General features: G+C 38.6%; 2 protein-coding genes across 13 annotated transcripts in view; both read left to right on the forward strand.

The window, feature by feature from the left end:
* Positions 1-862: 862 nt before the first annotated feature.
* Positions 863-22,509, forward strand: LOC109988919 (mucin-13-like). Of its 12 annotated transcripts, none has more exons than XR_010664882.1 (14): positions 864-1,073; positions 2,192-2,296; positions 2,927-2,974; positions 15,767-16,609; positions 16,731-16,853; positions 17,630-17,736; positions 17,948-18,006; positions 18,145-18,317; positions 18,673-18,801; positions 18,942-18,984; positions 19,153-19,190; positions 20,452-20,530; positions 20,654-20,735; positions 21,112-21,252. XR_010664882.1 is itself a non-coding variant. In XM_065949235.1 (14 exons), exons 1-14 carry the CDS (start codon positions 1,019-1,021, stop codon positions 20,631-20,633), a joined length of 1,359 nt encoding a protein of 452 aa, XP_065805307.1. In that variant the 5' UTR covers positions 871-1,018; the 3' UTR covers positions 20,634-20,647. The 12 variants fall into 12 exon arrangements, 11 of the variants coding, with proteins under 11 accessions (XP_065805299.1, XP_065805303.1, XP_065805301.1 ...); XM_065949235.1 differs by lacking the exons at positions 20,654-20,735; positions 21,112-21,252 and having other exon boundaries at positions 871-1,073; positions 15,767-15,850; positions 16,229-16,312; positions 16,481-16,609; positions 20,452-20,647; XM_065949229.1 differs by lacking the exons at positions 20,654-20,735; positions 21,112-21,252 and adding an exon at positions 20,619-20,640.
* A 1,862-nt stretch (positions 22,510-24,371) lies between these two features.
* The window catches only part of lrp2b (low density lipoprotein receptor-related protein 2b), a 44,166-nt gene continuing 41,551 nt past the window's right edge, over positions 24,372-26,986 (forward strand). Inside the window, exons 1-5 of the mRNA XM_029278145.2 lie at positions 24,372-24,453; positions 25,367-25,477; positions 25,561-25,683; positions 26,216-26,332; positions 26,550-26,660. Coding sequence (XP_029133978.2) covers positions 24,387-24,453; positions 25,367-25,477; positions 25,561-25,683; positions 26,216-26,332; positions 26,550-26,660 — 529 coding nt within the window. The 5' untranslated portion in view covers positions 24,372-24,386. The remainder of the gene's footprint in view (positions 24,454-25,366; positions 25,478-25,560; positions 25,684-26,215; positions 26,333-26,549; positions 26,661-26,986) is intronic.

The following is a 26,986-nucleotide window of genomic DNA, read 5'->3' on the forward strand; positions in this document are numbered from 1 at the left end:
AGGAGAGTCTTGACTTGAGTGGACGTTTGCTCCAAAGGTGGTTTGATCCAGGCACACTGCAGATACAGGACATGACATATTTACATAATCTTAACAATTATTACTTACTGCCAGAGGCCGATGCTTCCTGTTGTGTTTCTCATCAGCTGTGTCCAATATAAATCCAAATATTAATATAATTTTGTTTAGCCTTTATGGTTTTCAAGTATGAGTAAGAATGAGGTCAGAAGTTGATCCAAATTGGTCCAACTGTTGCTCTAACTGGTTGCATGAGTGTTAGCAATAACTGTGAACAGCATTAATAACATGAATTAAAATAATAGTGCTGAATGCTATGAGAAAAATGACCTAAATATGTATCATGTGAAAGAATAATTTCAAGCTGCAGATCTTTTGGTATATCTGGCGATTGCAGGCATTACAAATAATACTAAAGAAATAGTCATTGATGGTCTTGTTTGCTTTTCTGGGTCATAAAGAGGCTTCAGGATTCATTTCAGTCTGTTTCATAACCTTTTTAAAAACATCTCACAGGAGCTTTAATATGATTATTTTGTCAACATTATCTCAACTCATATTTCATGGTAATTTGTAGAGGGTTCATGAGGATTTATTCAACAGAATGTGATTTTTCACTGAAAATCCAAAAGATCATTTTTAAATAAAAAGCTTGGTCATGGTTTCATTTTTTTCTAGACATGTTCTTTGTTGAAATTGTCTGAGGCTGTGTTTATCATGTCCATAAAAAAGCTGAAGTTCCTGAAATTAACACAATCAAAGTGATTTAACCACGTCTATGTCATGGAAGACTACTAAACCCATTCTTCTTTTCTGGGCCGGGACATGTACTTTAGCACAGTGCCGCCCTCTGAGGAGTGGCTAATGATTGAAACATCCAGATGAGGACACCTCAGCTCTAAACAGCCAAGGTTTTAACGCGAGTGGTGAGCCATCCACTCACAGTCCTGATTGGCTTTTTTCCCCCTGTGTTGACATTTAATCCTTAAATTTTATTCCAATGGCTCCAAACTTCAAACTCTTCTCACTCATTTGGCTAGTTGCAGCCTGTTTTGGTAAGTAAGCCCTTAAGATTTTATTTAAACTTAAATGCTAAATTATTTCAAATCTAGATTTGTTAGATGCAAATCTCTGAAAAGGAATTGTACAGGTGATTAGAAGTTGGGGGGTGGTGTGTTTTTTAAAATTACACCTTTGATAGATAGATAAATACTTTATTGATCCCGAGGAAAATTCAAAGCATCCAGTAGAAGGTACAAGATGTACATGCCATGAAACATTTGTTACAAGGAGCTACTGGATATACTGGACATACGGCCACTCACGTCAGCGCCGGAAGTTATAATATTGTTTTATAATATATAATATAGTTTAAAATCAAGATAACAATTTTCTCAAACAATAATTCAACCTGAATTTGGAAATTATTAATCTCCAACCCGTTTTGGCATGAATTACAGGATTGAGACAGTCCGATCATGAGCTTAATGTCTTACAAATCTTGATTTTTAACTCAGTACAAATATGTATATGTGCCAAATATTGGGTTTAAAAATAAAAAAATAGAAGATCAGTGTGTTAATTCTTTCAATGCATAGTCTCAGCTTTATTGAATGCAACACTGGATTGTCCCATTACCTCCTGTTGGTGCTAGAAGGCTGCAACGTATTAAAGGAGAACCTTTGATAACAATGAAACCAGTGGATCTGTTATTTGGGCTATATGTAGGAGTAAAACATAAAATTCCACTATTCTCAGCTTTAAACACAGTGAATAGTCTTTTTTTTTCTCCACAATTTTTATATAAAATATGGCAGGGGTTAAGCCCCCCCAGGATCTGCCCTTTGTTAGGCTGTACAAAATTGTACCAATTATTGTCAATAATTTAGGATGAGGCTAAACTTTCATTGTTCGTTTTCAAACTGATACATCAGTATAATTTCTTCCTCTCATCTATGATGTCTTATAGATTGCATTCCCAATGCAAGAAAAATCTGTTAAATATGTTATTTTAGTGCAGTAGTATTTTCCTTCTGTTTAATTTGTCAGTATGTCACATTCAGCAGTGGATGAAAAAACTATTGGCAGGTTATCAATGATCAGTGCTACGATTTGTTGCTATAGCCATCCTTTCCTCAAGCAACAACTGAAGCTGATGTGTGTCCATCCACAGCACCTCAAGCAACATCAGCCACTGATGGTACAACAGTCCCAACACCTCAAGAACCAACGGCAGGTCCAGGTGGTCCATCGACAACGCCTAAAGTAACAACGGCAGGTCCAGGTGGTCCATCGGCAGCGCCTAAAGAAACAACGGCAGCTCCAGGTGGTCCATCGGCAGCGCCTAAAGAAACAACGGCAGCTCCAGGTGGTCCATCGGCAGCGCCTAAAGAAACAACGGCAGGTCCAGGTGGTCCATCGGCAACACCTCAAGAAACAACGGCAGGTCCAGGTGGTCCATCGGCAACGCCTCAAGAAACAACGGCAGGTTTAGGTGGTCCATCGACAGCGCCTAAAGGAACAACGGCAGCTCCAGGTGGTCCATCGACAGCGCCTAAAGGAACAACGGCAGCTCCAGGTGGTCCATCGACAGTGCCTAAAGAAACAACGGCAGGTCCAGGTGGTCCATCGACAGTGCCTGAAGAAACAACGGCAGCTCCAGGTGGTCCATCGACAGTGCCTCAAGAAACAACGGCAGGTTTAGGTGGTCCATCGACAGCGCCTGAAGAAACAACGGCAGCTCCAGGTGGTCCGTCAACAGCGCCTAAAGAAACAACGGCAGCTCCAGGTGGTCCGTCGACAGCGTCTAAAGAAACAACGGCAGCTCCAGGTGGTCCATCGACAACGCCTGAAGAAACAACGGCAGGTCCAGGTGGTCCGTCGACAGCGCCTCAAGAAACAACGGCAGCTCCAGGTGATCCATCGACAGCGCCTAAAGTAACAACGGCAGCTCCAGGTGGTCCATCGACAGCGCCTAAAGAAACAACGGCAGCTCCAGGTGATCCATCCACAGCACCTCAAGCAACATCAGCCACTGATGGTACAACAGTCCCAACACCTCAAAAAACAACGGCAGGTCCAGGTTGTTCATGGGCAACGCCTCAAGTAACACCAGATAGTCCAGCTACAAAACCACCATCAACACCAGCTCCAACAAAACCAGTTCCAGTTCTAGGTATATTTTCCATAGTCAAAAAACTGAAAATTTTGGTTTCCAAGGTGTCATTATTTTATGTTCTTATATAGCACTGCAGATACTTATTGTTATCTGTATTTTTTCCCCTTTGCCTTCAAAGGCCCTTGTGAGTCAAACCCATGCGGCGGTGGTAGCACCTGTGTACCTCGTTTCAATCAAATGTTTGAATGCCTGTGTTTGCCTGGTAGCGTCTACAATAGTGACAGCAACACTTGTGAGAGTGGTAAGTTTTTTCTTTTCTGCATACCACTTTTATGAGGTTGTTACTCAATGCAAAAGTTTTTAAAGAACACTTAATACAAAACCAAAGTGTATGTATCTTTGGGATATTAGAATATTTGGACAAACAGGAGAAGTGATTTCTCGTATGTCCCCAGCAGTCCTTTTGATGGAAGCTTATTTATGTGAACCTGTTGGTATCAGAATGTACAAAATTGAAGCAACTTTAGAGGACCTGTGCTACATCAGTCAATATCTTAAATACTGATGGTTATGCAAAATGTTTGGCAGTATCCAAAATTATAATTAAGGAAGATGTTAGACACAATTTTTCTGGTACATCTCCAAAGCCCAAGCTAGGAGATGGTTAGCCTAGTTTAGAATTACGGTGATAGTTTAGGTGTGCTTAACTATTGTGTTTACCATTTTATTTTACACTGTTACAAGTTTGGCACTGTTGGAGTCTAGACTGATGTTGGTGCTGGTGCGCTAAGACTGAAAAGAAAAACAGCCAGTCTGCCCCTGCTTAGAGGTCAGAAAATTACAACCATAATGCTAGGCTAACTTGCTGCTAGTTCTTGCCATATATTAATAGGACAGACATGAGTGGATTCTTCTCATCTACCTATAAACAAAGAAAAAAAGTGATCAAATGTATTTCCAAGTTGTTGTATATACTTTCAAAAATGAATCTGACTATACTTCTTCTGACTATATTTCCTGTTTTAGCCAAGGTTTTCCCTGGACAACTGACCCTGGTAAAAGAGTACAACACAAACCATGCAGACCCCACATCAGAAGAATTTCTGAGTGTGTCTAAAGACGTTGTTACAGAGGTTGGCAATTATTTCTCTCCTCTTTAATCCACTGTGTGTTTATAAGTGCAACCACTACAGTATAACAATGCTTGTGCATCATACTTATCTGACATAGGTAGTAAACCTGATTTGTGTTGTAATAAATGTACTATGTTGCTGCACAATATCTATGAAAGTAATTTCATTCAAGTGAGCCTGAACACAATTATGTTTTCTTTCCAAAACACAGCTGGACAATGTTTTTAAGTCAACTCCTGGCTACTCTAAATCTATAGTGCTGAAACTGAAGTAAGTGACTGATGATGGTTTTTTAATACCATCTGACTGTCTCTCCACCCAGAACAATACTTCTTGCATTACACTTAATTCCAAAGAACTTAAAAATTACAGAATATGATAATCATTACATGTATTTTTTTCCATAAAGGCCTGCAAATAGTGTCAGAGTGTGGTTCAGGGCGACGCCAGGTATCTTGGCTGAAGTAGAGAACATCTTTGAGCCAACAGCTGCCATTGAAACTAAAATAGTTACAGAGACATTGAAAACGGCGATTACAGAGTCAACTGAAGGTTCTGTCCTGAATGGGGCAGATTTTAAAGGTACGTTTTTTACTCATATTCAGGTAGTAAGTCTGGGCCTTTTGCTTGATGCTGGGAGTTATCTATGAAAAATTCAAGCAAGACATAGATTTTCTTTAAGAAAGACACAAATGAATAGTTTTGATGTGTTGTTGCAGTATAGTCTGAAATAAATGAACATTGACCCATATCAAGTATCAAACTAATTATGCTAAGGGGGGGGGCATTTTACATTGTTCTAACATTGTCAAGATATTTACTGTTTTTTAAATCAGTATTTCTGCTAATAAATGCATTAAAGTTTTTGTTGTGTGCGGATTGTATGCCTTATTTGCGTTAGATACTGTATGTTAATCTTCTTATTTTCCTGTATTTAAAGAGGATGACCTGTGTACTTCAAAACCTTGTGATGTGGAAACCACAAAATGCACTGGCAAGGATGGATCTTTCGAATGTTCATGTAAGGACGGCTATGTTAAGACGAGCTACAGCGACAGAGTATGCATTGGTAAGGAGGGCATTAGTGAGTGGAAGTGAGACAGAGAGAGAAAGAATGTGTCTGTGTGTCAGTGAGTGTGTGTGTCCCAGAATGTAACAACCTTCCTTGGACTAAACTACAACCTATCTCCACTTTTTCTACTTTTGCAGCTTGTCCCAGTGGGCAACAAGCTGGGCCCAGTGGTTGTGTCAAGTAAGTACTTCAGTGTCATAGCATCTGTTCAAAATGTTAAAATGATCTAGTAAGATTTTCAAAAGTCTAATGCCAAGCATAGTAAGGCGATAAAAGCCAAGAGAGATGTTAATATGCTCTGTATTTATAGAGAGTGAAATTGTAAAATGAATTATCTTTTTCTTCCAGTTGTACATTTGGTTATTCTGGCTTAAACTGCAATGAATGTGAGTATACAGTACAGTATGTTTGAAAATGAATGAAAGAAAAAAAAACACAAGATGATATTAAAGTGAATCAGTTATGCCTCGTCATAAGGGACTTAATAACTTAAAGTTCCTGTGAGAAACTTTCAGTTTGTGTTGATTTTGGCGCCCCTTGTGGACAGAGCAGTATGTCTAATCTCTATGTTGATATTGTCCTGTCCACATGAGTGTCTATTTTATTCCAAAAATGTCATCCTGATTTATTTTAACAGTCAAATTTCTCACTCATTCTGTACATTTTCTGTAGATAATATAACACAATGCTTTTTCTTCAGTGTGCTGTCAATTTTCCTGTCTGACACCTACCCTGTGTCAGCAGTTTCAGGCATTAAAAGTTACAATATAAGAAAACTAACCCCTGTCACTTATCGTTTTGTGTGTTTTTGGAGCACATAAAGTGACATCAGTATTAATTTGAGTTTCTTTCATCACCAGCTATAATTTCCATATAGGAGCTTTAAGCTTTCCAAATGTAACTTTCTCCTGACATTCTCTGAAAAAAATCATGCTCATATGCAAAACCTGGCAAATGCAATATACAATCCTGTTGAAATATTTCAATTTATAAACTATTGTGTTTGTTTTATATTTCTAATCAGTATTTCAATGTAGGTCACATGGTTTCTACATTAATATACCTGAATAAAGGGAAGGTAATTTATCTACAAGTCTTCTTTGACTTTTAAAATAAACTCTCTTAAACTCTTTTGAGACCACTACAAATATTTAATGTGTAAAATAGAATGTCATATAAAACTTGGATCTCCTTTTTATGGGTTCTTTTTTAAACAGTTAACAGATTAAAAGTAATTATTGAGTCTCTTTATTACAATTACAAGAGCAAACCAGACCATCAGTGACATGATCAACTCGATCAACAAAATGACTTTTGATGCCTTAAAACACTGAAGCCAGCCAGACAAAGTGAATAACTACCAAAACAGCCTTCATTTACATTTAACTCTTGATTAGTGATACATTTGGCTGTTAAAAGAGAGCAGGATGAGATTGTTTTGAACCTGGCAAAGCCATGTTATTGATCTCCTTGTCTTGTGTTGTTTCAGCATGGCAACTTGCGCTGGTAGTCGTGTCTGTTGTTGTAGGACTGCTGCTCATCTCAGGCATTGTTGTAATGGCACGCAGGTACGTTTTCAATCTACTCATTAAACAATTTGTCATTACTTTTTCGTCTCTGTCATGTTTTTGTCATATTCTCTCTTCTTCATGCAACTCATTAACCTTTTAACGCCTATGCTAACGCTGGGGTTCCTAGAAGATGTCCGGTAAGGGTCCTGAACCGCGTAAACAGCCCGAGTCTCAGTCTCAACCTGGAGATGACTCAGAACAGCAGCCGGCAAAACCTGGTCCCTAATGGGAGGAACGCGGTTAGTATAGCCTTTTTCACAAATGCACAAAACTCCTGAAAATGTCACAAAGTTTTTGGATTGATATGCATTTGCAAACGTAAACGAACAAATCTTTCACCCTAACAGCTCTCTTGTACATTTTGTTACAAGAAGTTGGGGTTATGTGACTTGAAAACACAGCAGGTCAAATTTAAGAAAATTAATTTGGAGCATGTGAGAGCTGTGGCCCTGGGCCTTATAGTACATCTAAACAATCCCCGCTCCTGAACATTTTGACATTTTCAGGAGCCTACTTGTGAAAAGTTATTTTGCCTCTCTTTGTGTTGGATATTGGTCGGTTAATATTTGTTTTGCACTTAACTAATCAAAACAAAATATACTTCTTTCATTGTAGAGGCTCTATGATGACCCTGACGACATGAAGCCATACACACAGGCTCGACCCCAGAACAACCCCTACGCCTAGGCTCGACCCCAGAACAACCCATACGCTCAGAATCGCCCCCAGAACAACCCGTACGCCCAGAATCGCCCCCAGAACAACCCGTACTCCGCCAAGGAGGGGTACACCAACCCTTACGTCACCAATGACAATGGAAGACGGTTATATTAATAAGGATTGTTCAACCATCCCAAATAACACAATCTCTTTAATTCCTCATTATGGCATTATGTATACAGAAGCATGAATTAGATGTAGTTTCACCACAATGACTCGCAGAGTTTGAATGTAATTGTGATCAATTATAAGCTTCCAACAGTCATTTCAGTTGTTTCCATGACACATCTACTGAACATCTTCCTTTGGGATTTGGAAAAATGCAGGCCTATTCAAAGGTGTCAGTCAAATCTGAATTAAACTCAGGGACCAGTATATTTAAGATATAACTATTTTGTCCAGTTAATATCTTTCTCGTCAGTGAATTTACTAGATATCACTTTATATGTCAAATGTTTACGCTGTGTCATTATGTGTAACTCATTAACTTATCTTATTGTGAAGGAGACAAGTTTCTTAAAGTCTGATCAAATATCGTTCAAGTGTTCATTACTTAAGTATAATTCAACACCAGTAAAATAAAGTAAAAATTAATGTATTTAATCAATAAATATGTCTTATTAATGTGAAAGCATAAGTGATTATTTGAATAAATTTCTATCTCCATTATTGAGTAACTTGTCTCTCAATATGTATTATTATTATTATTAATATCATTATTAGTATCATTATTATTATTATTATAAGTATTATTAGTATCATTATCATTATTATCATTATTATAAGTATTAGTATTTTTTTTATTATTAGTCAAATATGTTACCCTGCCCCAATCTGTCTATTTGATTGAAGAGTGAAGTGTGTCTTCTTTGTTGCTACCACTGGAGGGCGCTAACTTAAACTGTAAAATGGTTGAAAGGAATGAGTAGAGGGTCGCTTTATGTTTATAAGTCTACATCATGAAAGAGTCTATAAACCTGATATCTTTCATTTCATGAAAAAACAGACAAACATCTTTTTAATTCATAAATTATTACTGGGTTTCTATTTTGTACCACTGTGCTTTTGAGAACAACAGTTTATATTCACAGTGTTCCAATGAAAAGAAGAGACATTGAGTAAAGTTGAGGTGATGTGTGACTAAATGCCCTTCAACCTGCTGCATCAGAGTAACACTACAGCAACCAACAACAATAGCATGTTGTTTGAATGTTACATCTGAAATGTTCAACTTGTTGAATGTCTGACAATTTGTTTTACGGATGAGGATAAAACTGACTGCAAAGAATTTTCATTATGGCCTTTACTCTTGCAGCACTTCCAATAAACAAGCAAAGCAGTTTTACTTCACACAAGTTTCAGGTTATATAATTTACATATTAAGCAATACTACAGGTCTGTTGGGCAGTGGGCCCACCAGAGAATAAACCTTCATAGAGGCAAATAAGGTGGTGAACAAACACATCTGGAATGACCTACACAAACACAGGCTTAAATGCCATAAAGAGATAAGCAGAAACTACTAATAAGGATGTCTCAGATATGTGGCAATGGTTTGATACTATTGACAACAACACAGAGTTCAGACCAGGAGGCAGAGCTGCAGTCTTACACGCTTCTCTGCGCCTCCCTTAGATCTGTCTCCCAGTCACTATAGCTGTAATTCTGAATCGAACTGTAGTTATACTATAGGTACTGTGTCTGTCCCCCGGCCCAGACCCGTTTTCCAAGTCATCCAAACGTAGAAAAAAAAGGCGTAAATTGTCAAAATCTCATTAGAATCAAAACTATGAATACGATTTTGTTAAAAAATCAGAAAATTCATTGCGGACTTTTGATCATTAGGTCCTTAGCATCCAAATCTCTTTTAGTGAATGATCTGATTTCAGATCAGCATATTGATTTACTTTTTTTGACTGAAACCTGGCTGTGTCGAGATGAATATGTTAGTTTGAATGAATCCACTCCTCCCAGTCATTTTAATACTCATATACCTCGAGACACCGGACGAGGTGGTGGAGTAGCAGCTATTTTGAATTCTAGTCTTCTAGTTAACCCTCGACCAAAGCTGAATTTTTCTTCTTTTGAAAGCCTTGTTCTTAGTCTTTCACATCCAGTTTCAAGAACCTTTCAGCCAGTTCTAGTTGTTGTAGTTTACCGCCCTCCTGGCCCATATTCTGAGTTTCTATCTGAATTTGCAGAATTTTTATCAGATTTAGTCCTTAGCAGTGATAGAATAATTGTTGTAGGTGACTTCAATATCCATGTGGATGTTGATAATGATAGCCTTAGCACAGCTTTCTTGTCACTATTAGACTCTATTAGACTTTACACCCAGGGTGTAAACGAACCTACTCATCGTTTTAACCACACCCTGGATCTTGTTTTAGCTTATGGCATTGAAATCCAAAACCTTACAGTTTCCCTAAAAAAATCTTCTTCTATCAGACCATTTCCTTATTACTTTCAACTTTGTCCTACCAGAATTATCTCTGCATAATAAAAATGTGCTCTCTAGAAGTTTAGCGCTAGAAGGTGCTGTAGCTAGATTTAAGGAAGCTATTTCAGCTGCTTTTGATTCAGTACCGTGTTTCAACCCAGTTGGAAACTCTTATGATAGCTTTAGTCCCTCTCAGCTAGATCAGTTTGTTGATAGTGCAGTGGATTCACTGAGAGTTACTCTTGATTCGATTGCTTCCCTAAAACAAAAGGTTATCAAACGGCAGAGAATAGCGCCAAGGTTCAACTCAGAAACCCGTACTCTAAAACAATCGTCGCGAAATTTTGAAAGAATATGGCGCTCGACCAAAACGGTAGAATCTCGTTTATTCTGGCAGGATAGTCATAGAAAATATATGAAGGCTCTACATCACGCTCGAGCTGCCTACTACTCCTCTCTAATCGAGGAAAACAAAGGCAATCCTAGATACCTTTTCAGCACTGTAGCCAGGCTGACGGAGAGTCATGGCTCCATTGAGCCTTGTATTCCTTTAGCCCTCAGCAGTAATGATTTCCTGAGCTTTTTCAACAACACAATTCTAGACATCAGAGACAAAATTAGTAACCTCCTGCCCTTACCTTATTGGTAAGTCTCTAAAGACTCTTCAACTAGTCCAGAACGCTGCAGCTCGTGTACTGACTATAAGATTTATCAAAAAGGAAAGTTTTAAGTCTATTCTTAAAAATACAGACTGTGTCTGCCTCCTGGACCCCGGCTGGAAGGCGGTTCCAGAGGAGAGGAGCCTGATAACCGAAGGCTTTACCTCCCATAGTACACTTAGAGACTGTAGGTACCACTAGCAGGCCTGCATTCTGGGACCGTAATGTGCTCGAGGGGCAGTACGGCACTAGTAGCTCCTTAAGATAAGATGGTGCCTGGCCAGTTAGAGCTTTGTAAGTGAGAAGAAGGATCTTGAATTCTATTCTAGACTGTATAGGGAGCCAGTACAGAGAAGCCAACACAGGAGTAATGTGCTCCCTTTTCCTAGTTCTAGTTAGGGCTGGTGCTGGTGTAGACCAGCTCTTAGTTATGCTGCTACAGGCTTAGACTACCGGGGGAACTGGCACCTTGAGCTCCTCTCTCTCTCTCTCTCTCTCTCTCTCTCTCTCTCTCTCTCTCTCTCTCTCTCTCTCTCTCTCTCTCTCTCTCTCTCTCTCTCTCTGTGCATATACAGTACATCATATTACTGCATGTATCTATTTGTAAATCTCAGTCACTAACCACCTACTTTCCTGGGAGCTCTTGAGCTCTCTTAGGCTCCTCGAGATCGTTGGTTGACGGCCTGCCAGAACTGTTTCATCATGAGCTGGGGATTTCTGCCTTTTAATAAGGCAGTTTTTTCTTACCACTGTAACTTTTGCTGCTTTGCTAAAAGTGCTCATGATGGATAGGCCGGATCTTTGTAACATAGCAATAAGTAAGGTCTTTTACCTGCTTTTTGTAGCATAACAATGAGTAAGGTCTTTTCACCTGCTCTTTTGTAATGTTAACAGACAAAGAGTAAGGTATTTTACCTGCTTTTTTTTAAGTGTCTCGAGATAACACTTGTTATGAGTTGACGCTATACAAATAAAAATTGATTGATTGATTGATAAGTTGTCTCAAGGTTGTTCAATAAATTCATAAACTCTTTGAGAAATGTTATCTTTGACCATCCTTTTCCCCATTGCCCATATCAGTAACTTATGCAGCCTAATGCGGAGATGTACATTATAATCAGAGATTTTTATTCTAAAAAGAAACTGAACCTTGGATGTAATACATCTTTTTTCAATGACAAAGCTGAATTCTACTGTTTTTGTTTTGTTTTGTTACCTGTAGATTTGAGCAAACTCTGTTAAAAACAGTTACAGCTGGGGAGATAAAGTTCAGTCAGGAAATATGTTCGTGCCGCTTGTGTTTAGTGTTTGATATCACACTATCATAATAACGTTTGTCTGATAATGTTCTCCTCTGATTTGAACCTTCAGGTTTTATTTATTGAACTGGAACATTTCCAACTCTTCAGGAGGAGAGTCTTGACTTGAGTGGACGTTTGCTCCAAAGGTGGTTTGATCCAGGCACACTGCAGATACAGGACATGACATATATGTGCCTATTTATATAATCTTAACATTCATTACTTACTGGCAGAGGCTGATGCTTCCTGTTATGTTTCTCATCAGCTGTGTCCAATATAAATCCAAATATTAATATAATTTTGTTTAGCCTTCATGGTTTTCAAGTATGAGTAAGAATGAGGTCAAATTTATCCAAATTGGTCCAACTGTTGCTCTAACTGGTTGCATGAGTGTTAGCAATAACTGTGAACAACATTAATAACAAGAATTAAAATAATAATGCTGAATGCTATGTGAAAAATGACCTGAAGATGTATCATTTGAAAGAATAATTTCAAGCTGCAGATCTTTTGGTATATCTGGCGATTGCAGGCATTACAAATAATACTAAAGAAATAGTCATTGATGGTCTTGTTTGCTTTTCTGGGTCATAAAGAGGCTTCAGGATTCATTTCAGTCTGTTTCATAACCTTTTTAAAAACATCTCACAGGAGCTTTAATATGATTATTTTGTCAACATTATCTCAACTCATATTTCATGGTAATTTGTACAGGGTTCATAGGGATTTATTCAACAGAATGTGATTTTTCACTGAAAATCCAAAAGATAATTTTTAAATAAAAAGCTTGGTCATGGTTTCATTTTTTTCTAGACATGTTCTTTGCTGAAATTGTCTGAGGCTGTGTTTATCATGAAATTCCTGAAATTAACACAATCAAAGTGATTTAACCACGTCTATGTCATGGAAGACTACTAAACCCATTCTTCTTTTCTGGGCCGGGACATGTACTTTAGCACAGTGCCGCCCTCTGAGGAGTGGCTAATAATTAAAACATCCAGATGAGGACACCTCAGATCTAAACAGCCAAGGTTTTAATGCGAGTGGTGAGCCATCCACTCACAGTCGTGATTGACTTTTTTCCCCCTGTGTTGACATTTAATCCTTAAATTTTATTCCAATGGCTCCAAACTTCAAACTCTTCTCACTCATTTGGCTAGTTGCAGCCTGTCTTGGTAAGTAAGCCCTTAAGATTTTATTTAAACTTAAATGCTAAATTATTTCAAATCTAGATTTGTTAGATGCAAATCTCTGAAAAGGAAATTGTACAGGTGATTAGAAGTTGGGGGGTGGTGTGTTTTTTAAAATTAGATACTATATTGATCCCGAGGGAAATTCAAAGGGAAATTCAAAGCATCTAGTAGAAGGTACAAGACGTACATGACATGAAACATTTTTTACAAGGAGCTACTGGATATGCGGCCACTCGCGTCGGCGCCGGAAGTTATAATATTGTTATATAATATATAATATAGTTTAAAATCAAGATAACAATTAATTATTCAAGTAATTCCTGCCAGCCATTTTTACCTGACAGTTTGGTTTGGTGCACACACAACCAAATGTGAATAACTACAGTACCTTATTGTTGCAGATAATTTAAATTACCTTATGACCATTTTTGCTAACCTACCTTTCTTTCTAAGTCTGTTGCAGTCAGGGAAGTCTCCCTCTCTTCCCCGTAACACCTCTTGTCTGGTTAATGCTTTACTTAAAGTCCTAAATGAGCTCAGGGACACTGTTACAGGAAGGGTGAGGGACCTGTTTTTTGTTTCCAGGCTCATGAATAGGCAAAAAGCATGTAATCTGGATACTTTAAAAGGTCGTACACACACAAGTGTGTTTTAGTTTTAATGAATTGTTGGACAATTTTCTCAAACAATAATTTAACCTGAATTTGGAAATTATTAATCTCCAACCTGTTTTCGCATGATTTACTGGATTGAGACAGTCCGATCATGAGCTTAATGACTTCCAAATCTTGATTTTTACCTCAGTATAAATATGTATATGTGCCAATTATTGGGTTTAAAAAAACCAAAAAAATGAAGATCAGTGTGTTAATTCTTTCAATGCATAGTCTCAGCTTTATTGAATGCAACACTGGATTGTCCCATTACCTCCTGTTGGTGCTAGAAGGCTGCAACGTATTAAAGGAGAAACTTTGATAACAATGAAACCAGTGGATCTGTTATTCGGGCTATATGTAGGAGTAAAACATAAAATTCCACTATTCTCAGCTTTAAACACAGTGAACAGTCTGTTTTTTTCCCCACAAATTGTATATAAAATATGGCAGGGGTTAAGCCCCCCCAGGATCTGCCCTTTGTTAGGCTGTACAAAATTGTACCTTGGCTTCTGTCAATAATTTAGGATGAGGCTAAACTTTCATTGTTCGTTTTCAAACTGATACATCAGTATAATTTCTTCCTCTCATCTATGATGTCTTATAAATTGCATTGCCAATGCAAGAAAAATCTGTTAAATATGTTATTTTAGTGCAGTAGTAATTTCCTTCTGTTTAATTTGTCAGTATGTCACATTCAGCAGTGGATGAAAAAACTATTGGCAGGTTATTAATGATCAGTGCTACAATTTGTTGCTCTAGCCATCCTTTCCTCAAGCAACAACTGAAGCTGATGTGTGTCCATCCACAGCACCTCAAGCAACATCAGCCACTGATGGTACAACAGTCCCAACACCTCAAGAACCAACGGCAGGTCCAGGTGGTTCATCGGCAACGCCTCAAGAAACAACGGCAGCTCCAGGTGGTCCATCGGCAACGCCTCAAGAAACAACGGCAGCTCCAGGTGGTCCGTCGACAGCGCCTAAAGAAACAACGGCAGCTCCAGGTGGTCCGTCGACAGCGTCTAAAGAAACAACGGCAGCTCCAGGTGGTCCGTCGACAGCGTCTAAAGAAACAACGGCAGCTCCAGGTGGTCCATTGACAACGCCTCAAGAAACAACGGCAGGTTTAGGTGGTCCATCGACAGCGCCTAAAGGAACAACGGCAGCTCCAGGTGGTCCGTCGACAGCGCCTGAAGAAACAACGGCAGCTCCAGGTGGTCCATCGACAGCGCCTGAAGAAACAACGGCAGCTCCAGGTGGTCCGTCGACAGCGCCTAAAGAAACTACGGCAGCTCCAGGTGGTCCGTCGACAGCGCCTAAAGAAACAACGGCAGCTCCAGGTGGTCCGTCGACAGCGTCTAAAGAAACAACGGCAGCTCCAGGTGGTCCATCGACAGCGCCTCAAGAAACAACTGCAGGTCCAGGTGGTCCATCGGCAACGCCTCAAGAAACAACGGCAGGTCCAGGTGGTCCATCGACAGCGCCTAAAGAAACAACGGCAGCTCCAGGTGGTCCATCGACAGCGCCTCAAAAAACAACGGCAGGTCCAGGTGGTCCATCGGCAACACCTCAAGAAACAACAGCAGCTCCAGGTGGTCCATCGGCAACACCTCAAGAAACAACGGCAGCTCCAGGTGGTCCATCGACATCGCCTGAAGAAACAACGGCAGTTCCAGGTGGTCCATCGACAGCGCCTGAAGAAACAACGGCAGCTCCAGGTGATCCGTCGACAGCGCCTAAAGAAACAACGGCAGCTCCAGGTGATCCGTCGACAGCGCCTAAAGAAACAACGGCAGCTCCAGGTGGTCCATCGACAGCGCCTAAAGAAACAACGGCAGCTCCAGGTGGTCCATCGACAGCGCCTAAAGAAACAACGGCAGCTCCAGGTGGTCCATCGACAGCGCCTAAAGAAACAACGGCAGCTCCAGGTGGTCCATCGACAGCGCCTAAAGTAACAACGGCAGCTCCAGGTGGTCCATCGACAGCGCCTAAAGAAACAACGGCAGCTCCAGGTGGTCCATCGACAGCGCCTCAAGAAACAACGGCAGCGCCAGGTGGTCCATCGGCAACGCCTCAAGAAACAACGGCAGGTCCAGCTGGTACATCGGCAACGCCTCAAGAAACAACGGCAGCTCCAGGTGATCCGTCGACAGCGCCTAAAGAAACAACGGCAGCTCCAGGTGATCCGTCGACAGCGCCTAAAGAAACAACGGCAGCTCCAGGTGGTCCATCGACAGCGCCTAAAGAAACAACGGCAGCTCCAGGTGGTCCATCGACAGCGCCTAAAGAAACAACGGCAGCTCCAGGTGGTCCATCGACAGCGCCTAAAGAAACAACGGCAGCTCCAGGTGGTCCATCGACAGCGCCTAAAGTAACAACGGCAGCTCCAGGTGGTCCATCGACAGCGCCTAAAGAAACAACGGCAGCTCCAGGTGGTCCATCGACAGCGCCTCAAGAAACAACGGCAGCGCCAGGTGGTCCATCGGCAACGCCTCAAGAAACAACGGCAGGTCCAGCTGGTACATCGGCAACGCCTCAAGAAACAACGGCAGGTCCAGCTGGTCCATCGACAGCGCCTAAAGAAACAACGGCAGCTCCAGGTGGTCCATCGACAGCGCCTAAAGTAACAACGGCAGCTCCAGGTGGTCCATCGACAGCGCCTCAAGTAACACCAGATGGTCCATCCACAAAACAACCATCAACACCAGCTCCAACAAAACCAGTTCTAGGTATATTTTCCATAGTCAAAAAACTGAAAAGTTTGGTTTCCAAGGTGTCATTATTTTATGTTCTTATATAGCACTGCAGATACTTATTGTTATCTGTATTTTTTCCCCTTTGCCTTCAAAGACCCTTGTGAGTCAAACCCATGCGGCGGTGGTAGCACCTGTGTACCTCGTTTCAATCAAATGTTTGAATGCCTGTGTTTGCCTGGTAGCGTCTACAATAATGACAGCAACACTTGTGAGAGTGGTAAGTTTTTTATTTTTTTAAAGAACACTTAATACAAAACCAAAGTGTATGTATCTTTGGGATATTAGAATATTTGGACAAACAGGAGAAGTGATTTCTCGTATGTCCCCAGCAGTCATTTTGATGGAAGCTTATTTATGTGAACCTGTTGGTATCAGAATGTACAAAATTGAAGCAACTTTAGAGGACCTGTGCTACATCAGTCAATATCTTCAATACTGATGGTTATGCAAAATGTTTGGCAGTATCAAAAATTATAATTAAGGAAGATGTTAGACACAATTTTTCTGGTACATCTTCAAAGCCCAAGATAGGAGACAGTTAGCCCAGTTTAGAATACGATGATAGTTTAGGTGTGCTCAACTATTGTGTTTACAATTTTATTTTACACTGTTACAGGTTTGGTAAAATAAAGTGCAATATCTTTGGTGATAACACTCCAGTGAGATGTCTTCATGTAATTGAAGGGGTTTTTGAGGCTTAGTGCAAGATAGCATACCCCCTTGTTGGAGTCTAGACTGGTGTTGGTGCTGGTGCACTAAGACTGAAAAGAAAAACAACCAGCCTGCCTCTGTTAGAGGTCAGAAAATTACAACCATAATGCTAGGCTAACTTGCTGCTAGTTCTTTCCATATATTAATAGGACAGACATGAGTGGATTCTTCTCATCTACCTATCAGCAAAAAAAAAAGTGATCAAATGTATTTCCAAGTTGTTGTATATCCTTTCAAAAATGAATCTGACTATACTTCTTCCGACTATATTTCCTGTTTTAGCCAAGGTTTTCCCTGGACAACTGACCCTGGCAAAAGAGTACAATCCAAACCTTGCAGACCCCACATCAGAAGATTTTCTGAGTGTGTCTAAAGACGTTGTTACAGAGGTTGGCAATTATTTCACTCCTCTTTAATCCACTGTGTGTTTACAAGTGCAACCACTACAGTATAACAATGCTTGTGCATCATACTTATCTGACATAGGTAGTAAACCTGATTTGTGTTGTAATAAATGTACTATGTTGCTGCACAATATCTATGAAAGTAATTTCATTCAAGTGAGCCTGAACACAATTATGTTTTCTTTCCAAAACACAGCTGGACGATGTTTTTAAGTCAACTCCTGGCTACTCTAAATCTATAGTGCTAAAACTGAAGTAAGTGACTGATGATGGTTTTTTATACCATCTGGCTGTCTCTCCACCCAGAACAATACTTCTTGCATTACACTTAATTCCAAAGAACCTAAAAATTACAGAATATGATAATCATTACCTGTATTCTTTTCCATAAAGGCCTGCAAATAGTGTCAGAGTGTGGTTCAGGGCGACGCCAGGTATCTTGGCTGAAGTAGAAAACATCTTTGAGCCAGCAGCTACCATTGAAACTAAAATAGTTACAGAGACATTGAAAAAGGCGATTGCAGAGTCAACTGAAGGTTCTCTCCTGAATGGGGCAGATTTTAAAGGTAAGTTTTTTACTCATATTCAGGTAGTAAGTCTGGGCCTTTTGCTTGATGCTGGGAGTTATCTATGAAAAATTCAAGCAAGACATAGATTTTCTTTAAGAAAGACACAAATGAATAGTTTTGATGTGTTGTTGCAGTATAGTCTGAAATAAATGAACATTGACCCATATCAATTATCAAACTAATTATGAGGCGGGGGGCATTTTACATTGTTTTAACATTGTCAAGATATTTACTGTTTTTTAAATCAGTATTTCTGCTAATAAATGCATTAAAGTTTTTGTTGTGTGCGGATTGTATGCCTTATTTGCGTTAGATACTGTATGTTAATCTTCTTATTTTCCTGCATTTAAAGAGGATGACCTGTGTAATTCAAAACCTTGTGATGTGAAAACCACAAATTGCACTGGCAAGGATGGATCTTTTGGCTGTTCATGCAGGGACGGCTACGTTAAGACGAGCTACAGCGACAGAGTATGCGTTGGTAAGGAGGGCATTAGTGAGTGGAAGTGAGACAGAGAGAGAAAGAATGTGTCTGTGTGTCAGTGAGTGTGTGTGTCCCAGAATGTAACAACCTTCCTTGGACTAAACTACAAACTATCTCCACTTTTTCTACTTTTGCAGCTTGTCCCAGTGGGCAACAAGCTGGGACCAGTGGTTGTGTCGAGTAAGTACTTCAGTGTCATAGCATCTGTTCAAAATGTTAAAATGATCTAGTAAGATTTTCAAAAGTCTAATGCCAAGCATAGTAAGGCGATAAAAGCCAAGAGAGATGTTAATATGCTCTGTGTTTATAGAGAGTGAAATTGTAAATTTAATTATCTTTTTTTCCCAGTTGTACATTTGGTTATTCTGGCTTAAACTGCAATGAATGTGAGTATACAGTACAGTATGTTTGAATATGAATGAAAGAAAAAAAAACACAAGATGATATTAAAGTGAATCAGTTATGCCTCATCATAAGGGACTTAATAACTTAAAGTTCCTGTGAGAAACTTTCAGTTTGTGTTGATTTTGGCGCCCCTTGTGGACAGAGCAGTATGTCTAATCTCTATGTTGATATTGTCCTGTACACGAGTGTCTATTTTATTCCAAAAAAGTCATCCTAATTTATTTTAACAGTCAAATTTCTCACTCATTCTGTACATTTTCTGTAGATAACATAAAACAATGCTTTTTCTTCAGCGTGCTGTCAATTTTCCTGTCTGACACCTACCCTGTGTCAGCAGTTTCAGGCATTAAAAGTTACAATATAAGAAAAATAACCCCTGTCACGTATCGTTTTGTTTGTTTTTGGAGCACATAAAGTGACATCAGTATTAATTTCAGTTTCTTTCATCACCAGCTATAATTTCCATATAGGAGCTTTGAGCTTTCCAAATGTAACTTTCTCCTGACATTCCCTAAAAAAAAATCATGCTCATATGCAAAACCTGGCAAATGAAATATACGATCTTGTTGAAATATTTCAACTTATAAAATATCAAAATTGTCAAATTTGATCACATTAGAAGTGAAGGTTTATAATTGCTGTTAAAGACTTTTGCTCCTTTAGAACAAAGATGTTTAACATGAAAATCCTGGACTGCACGAGTCCTTAATATACAATTTTCCTCCGTCTGTGAATTATTTTTACTTCATGTAAATTGTGTTTTATATTTCTAATCAGTATTTCAATGTAGGTCACATGGTTTCTACACTAATATACCTGAATAAAGGGAAGGTCATTTATCTACAAGTCTTCTTTGACTTTTAAAATAAACTCTCTTAAACTCTTTTGAGACCACTACAAATATTTAATGTGTAAAATAGAATGTCATATAAAACTTGGATCTCCTTCTTATGGGTTCTTTTTTAAACAGTTAACAGATTAAAAGTAATTATTGAGTCTCTTTATTACAATTACAAGAGCAAACCAGACCATCAGTGACATGATCAACTCGATCAACAAAATGACTTTTGATGCCTTAAACCACTGAAGCCAGCCAGACAAAGTGAATAACTCCCAAAACAGCTTTCATTTACATTTAACTCTTGATTAGTGATACATTTGGCTGTTAAAAGAGAGCAGGATGAGATTATTTTGAACCTGGCAAAGCCATGTTATTGATCTCCTTGTCTTGTGTTGTTTTAGCATGGAAACTTGCGCTGGTAGTCGTGTCTGTTGTTGTAGGACCGATGCTCATCTCAGGCATGGGTGTATTGGCACGCAGGTACGTTTTCCATCTACTCATTAAACAATTTGTCATTACTTTTTCGTCTCTGTCATGTTTTTGTCATATTCTCTCTTCTTCATGCAAGTCATTAACCTTTTAACGCCTATGCTAACGCCGCAGTGGCAGCCTGAGACGTTTGATCAACATGTAGATGACTCCGAGCAGCAGCCGGCAAAACCTGGTCCCTAATGGGAAGAACGCGGTTAGTATAGCCTTTTTCAGAAATGCACAAAACTCCTAAAAATGTCACAAAGTTTTTGGATTGATATGCATTTGCAAACGTAAACGACCAAATCTTTCACCCTAACAGCTCTCTTGTACATTTTGTTACAAGAAGTTGGGGTTACGCGACGTGAAAACACAGCAGGTCAAATTTAGGAAAATTAATTTGGAGCATGTGAGAGCTGTGGCCCTGGGCCTTATAGTACATCTAAGCAATCCCCGCTCCTGAACATTTTGACATTTTCAGGAGCCTACGTGTAAAAAGTTATTTTGCCTCTGTTTGTGTTGGATATTGGTCGGTTAATATTTGTTTTGCACTTAACTAATCAAAACAAAATATACTCCTTTCATTGTAGCGGCTCTATGATGACCCTGACGACATAAAGCCATACACACAGGCTCGACCCCAGAACAACCCCTACGCCCAGGCTCGACCCCAGAACAACCCGTACGCCCAGATTCGCCTCCAGAACAACCCGTACTCCGCCAAGGAGGGGTACACCAACCCTTACGTCACCAATGACAATGGAAGACGGTTATATTAAAAAGGGTTGTTCAACCATCCCAAATAACACAATCTCTTTAATTCCTCATTATGGCATTATGTATACAGAAGCATGAATTAGATGTCCTTTCACCACAATGACTTGCAGAGTTTGAATGTAACTGTGATCAATTATAAGCTTCCAACAGTCATTTCAATTGTTTCCATAACACATCTACTGAACATCTGAAACTTTGGGATTTGGAAAAATGCAGGCCTATTCTGCATTACAGGGGCCCCGCAGGGGACAGTTCTCTCCCCTTTTCTCTTCACCCTGTACACCTCTGACTTCTGCTACAACTCTGGGAGCTGCCACCTGCAGAAGTTCTCAGATGACACAGCCATCGTGGGGTGTGTGTCTAAGGGGAGCGAACAGGAATACAGGCAGGTCATCATGGACTTTGTCGACTGGAGTGAGCTCAACCACCTTCAGCTCAACGCCAGCAAGACAAAGGAGATGGTGATTGACTTCCACAGGAAGTCACCCCAGACTACACCGGTGAACATCCAGGGTTTGGACATCGAGAGGGTGGAGATGTACAAATACCTGGGTGTTCACCTCAACAACAAACTGGACTGGTCACACAACACAGACGTCCTGTACAAGAAGGGCCAAAGTTGACTTCACCTGCTGAGGCGACTGAGGTCCTTTGGAATGTGCAGGACTCTGCTACGGACTTTTTATGACACTGTGGTGGCGTCTGCACTTTTCTTTGCAGTGGTCTGCTGGGGAGGAGGGAGAACAGAGAGAGACAGAAAGAGACTGAACAGACTGGTCAGGAGGGCCAGTTCTGTCTTGGACTGTCCTCTGGACTCTGTAGAGGAGGTGGGTGAGAGGAGGATGTTAGTGAAGCTGACATCTATCATGGACAACCCCTCTCACCCCCTGCATGACACTGTGGGGGCCCTGAGCAGCTCCTTCAGCAGCAGACCGCAGGTCGTTCATCCCATCTGCCGTCAGACTGTTTAATCAGACTGTTTAACAGCATCACCACCTCATGCTACACACTGTGTGTGTTTTTTAATAACAAGTTACTGTGTAATTTTACATTATTGTATTTTTTTAATTTAAATGATGTAAATATGTTTGATCTGTTTTTAACTTTTATTTTAATTTTTTATAATTATATTCCCGTCCCCTGTTTTCTGGAGCTGCTGTAATGCACAAATTTCCCCCACGGGGGATCAATAAAGTTTATCTATCTATCTATCTATCTGTCTGTCTGTTTGTGTAAAAAGTTTATTATATTAAAAATGTTTGTTCTTCTTTTTTATATTACTATAGAGATATATATATAGTGTCAATTTTCATTTTGATTGATACTTAAGTATTATTCAACACCAATAAAATAAAGTTATAAGAAATATTTGATGGCTTATTATACTGCCTTCATGTTATACATTTCTTATATAAGATAGTCATGTACGGATGTATTGATCAAACATCAATATTTCAATTTAATGTATTTAATCAATAAATATGTCTTATTAATGTGAAAGCATCAGTGATTATTTGAATAAATTACTATCTCCATTATTGAGCAACTTGTCTCAATATGTATTATTATTATTATTATTATTATTAATAATAATAATAATAATAATAATAGCATTATTATTATCATTATTATTATTATTATTATTATTATTATAAGTATTATTATTATCATTATTATTATTATTATTATTATTATTATTATTATTATAAGTATTAGTATTTTTTTTATTATTAGTCAAATATGTTACCCTGCCCCAATCTGTCTATTTGATTGAAGAGTGAAGTGTGTCTTCTTTGTTGCTACCACTGGAGGGCGCTAACTTAAACTGTAAAATGGTTCAGAGGAATGAGTAAAGGGTCGCTTTATGTTTATAAGTCTACATCATGAAAGAGTCTATAAACCTGATATCTTTCATTTCATGAAAAAACAGACAAACATCTTTTTAATTAATAAATTATTACTGGGGTTTCTATTTTGGACCACTGTGCTTTTGAGAACAAGAGTTTATATTCACAGTGTTCCAATGAAAAGAAGAGACATTGAGTAAAGTTGAGGTGATGTGTGACTAAATGCCCTTCAACCTGCTGCATCAGAGTAACACTACAGCAACCAACAACAATAACATGTTGTTTGAATGTTACATCTGAAATGTTCAACTTGTTGAATGTCTGACAATTTGTTTTAGGGATGAGGATAAAACTGACTGCAAAGAATTTTCATTATGGCCTTTACTCTTGCAGCACTTCCAATAAACAAGCAAAGCAGTTTTACTTTGGCAAGGTCACACAGGCCATAAAGAGATAAGTAGAAACTACTAATAAGGATTCTCAATATAATGTCTCAGATACGTGGCAATGGTTTGATACTAGCATACCGCATATAGTATTTCTAAATTTATAACAGCATCACTGTCCCCCTTAAACACATATGTAGCAGTTGTGAATAACATCTTGAACTAAAACAATGCATGTTGAATCAAATCAAAGATGAATCCTTTCGCATTTACAAATGTATTTACAAAAAAATAAAATAATACTAGTATTAAAATGATAGCAGGAATATTGTATTTGGCAGCAATTAATTTACAGCAAGTCAAATATGCAAAGCATGCTAAATGTTTCCAGAGCTTAAAACAATAAAACATTTGGATATAAATGGTTATCTAAGAAGTCTTTAACAAAGCAGCACTGATGGGAAACTGGTGAAAAACCTGCATTAGGTTGTCAAATAAAAAATGCAGGTCACTTGTGTGGAATTTCTAATCAAGACAAAATAATAAAACAATATTGTCTTGGTTTCAGAGAAAGACAGTTTGACCTTCCAGCTACATTGTTACACATAAATGAGTGGTTACTTTTTCTTGCTGATGTAGACAACATAGCAAAAGGTGAAAGTTAATCTTAGATGAGTTTTATGTAAAAGAGCGAGCCATAAAAAGCTGTAATCCTCCCTGTCACATTGTTGGTCTGCTGGTTTCTCCATGGTCATACATCTCAATCCCAAAGTCAGTGTCTGTCTGAGAGCTCATTTGGATAAGCAGGCTCAGATTTAGCATGAGCGTACAAAATTTGTCGAACTAAAATTAATTATGGGCCTTAACGGTCTCCACCTTCTATGTCTTCTACTGCTGTCTCAAGGGATTCAACTTACTCAAGGTATGTGCTTATTCTTGATTTCACATTCAAATGTTTTTTTTCTTTACTTAAAACTTTGTTGAACTACGTATTGAGAGTGGAATAAGAGTATAACAATTTTTAAAATAATGTGTTTTCCAACCATTATAGTGCTATTTCAAACACAATATGTGCTTTTAAAGGTTTAAATAATAACAAATAGGTAGATATAGACTTTCTGAGATATAGTATAAGGGTTCATGCAAATGTGGCAAATGAGTATTTTGACACTCATTTTAAATAAATAGTTACAATGGTGTACATTATAAAAACAATTAAGCAATCACTGGAAATTAAAATCCATTTAAAAAGTGTGCTCAAGAATGAAATGTAATTATTTATTGTGCAGAAAGTAATGGTATAAGTATTGCTATTTCAAAGTCTTTGATTACCGCTGTTATAGAAACATTACATTTACAGTACCTTAACTCATTTTTTTTCACATTTTAAGTCATAAAAGAAGCTATGAATGCAGAAAGATGGTCTAGATACAAAGCACATCCCTATATGCTTATTCAGACATATACTGTATTGCCAGTGAAGGGTTGTATCCTCCAAGGTCATAAGATTGACTGGGATTTCATGGTGAAGATTTAACTATCGTTTAATAGCCAAATCACATGCTTTAAGGTTCAAATGTTACACAGAGAGTGTCACTACAGGTGTCATAAACTAAGTAACTCATTTGTCAAGGAAACAGTAAAATACACTTTATTTTCAATTACATGGACATCTGACATGTTAAAGTGGCCCCCACACGATTTAAACCACTTTGGAGGTGTGAATGACCTCTTGGACTAAAACAATGAATGTTGAGCTTAATCAAAGTCCCTAAAAGATGAATGCTGATGTATGTTATAATGTACCATTCTGTCTTTGTGTTTGTATTTGTCAGGAAGTTGTGGTAGTACAGAGTTTCAATGCACGAGCGGACAATGCATCGACATAGCTTGGAGATGTGATGGTACTAAAGACTGCACAGATGACTCAGATGAGCTGAACTGTCGTGAGTATTACAACCAATCAGCCGGACAGAAACAATTTTGTGGAAATTTAGAAACTCTATATATGTGTTTTTCTTTGTGTCAGCACCTCAACAATGCACCTCACAAGAATTTAAGTGTGTGACGAGCGGGGAATGCATCTCTTCGGGATTTGTCTGCGATGGAGAGGAAGACTGCTCAGATGGCTCAGATGAACAAAGAACCTGTGGTACGCAGACTGTGCTGTTTAGGCCAGACTGAAAATATGAAACAGTTGTCTTCAGGAAGATGTTATACACTCAAACACTTTGACTTGTCAATGAACAAGTAATGTGATTTTCAAAATGTCAATTCATTTATCCTGGAAATTCGCTCAAAGTGTTAGGTATTTCATTATTTGTGTATCAGATGCTCACAAAATGTTCAGAGTTAAACCACTAGATGGTTTTTGAAATTTTAATTTTAAAATGGAGCATTATCTAAATGATTAAACAAATTGCACACAACATGATGCAATAAATATTTTCTTTTTTTAGAAAACAAATTAATGTAAATCCTAGTTATACTGTTATTTACTACTGACTGTATATGGAAACATTTTTTTAACAGGCAAACACATTATAATCCAAACATGGTCCTTTAATCCTTTGCTGAGGTTAAATTATGCCCTTATAGCACATTAAACATTCCATATAACAAGGATTATGCCCAATAGAGCCATTATATTGAAACAAAACCCACTAAAATGGTTTTTGGTTCAGGTGGGCGGACCTGCAGCCCAGACCAGTTCACTTGTCGGGAAGGCCAGTGTATCACCAGCAAATACAGATGTGACCATGTGAAAGACTGCGTGGACAACTCTGATGAGAACAACTGCAGTAAGAGTTTTTCATTTACAATGGATTCAACAGATTACTAATATAATGGTATTCAGATGTCAGTCCAAGAGTCACAAATCTGTACTTTACTGTCAAATGTTTTTTTTTACTTCTATTTTCTGTAATAATTACAGGGTTCAATGATCGTTTTATTTTCTTTGTCAGCAGAAAATCTATTGTCCTTCTACTTAACAAAGTGAGCCTGTATTTTTTTCAGATTATCCACAGTGCACTGAGAAGACTTGTGCCAATGGGGCCTGTTACAACAATTCCCAGCACTGTAATGGGCTACAGAACTGCAGAGATGGCTCTGATGAATTCAACTGCAGTAAGTAGACATGACCAGTGTATACTTAGCTGTGATGGTTTTGTAGATCACTAAGAATATGCCAGTTTTGTTTTGTAACACTTAAAAACAAAAACTTAAACCTACCTTTAAATACAGTGGTATAGGAGTAAATGTTTAATCTGTTGACTATAGCATTTTTAGACAAAATGATGGTAAATTGAGTTCCATCAAATCCTGTGTGCTGCAACTATATTACCATTTTAATCATAAACATTTAATTTTTAAAGTGAGGATGATCTAATTAAGAACAGGAAGTTATTGTTATTGTAGGGCCTGCTTAAATTGCTTTAATACTTTTCATAAAA

Source organism: Labrus bergylta, chromosome 21 (genome assembly GCF_963930695.1).
Source record: "Labrus bergylta chromosome 21, fLabBer1.1, whole genome shotgun sequence".
NCBI lineage: Eukaryota > Metazoa > Chordata > Actinopteri > Labriformes > Labridae > Labrus > Labrus bergylta.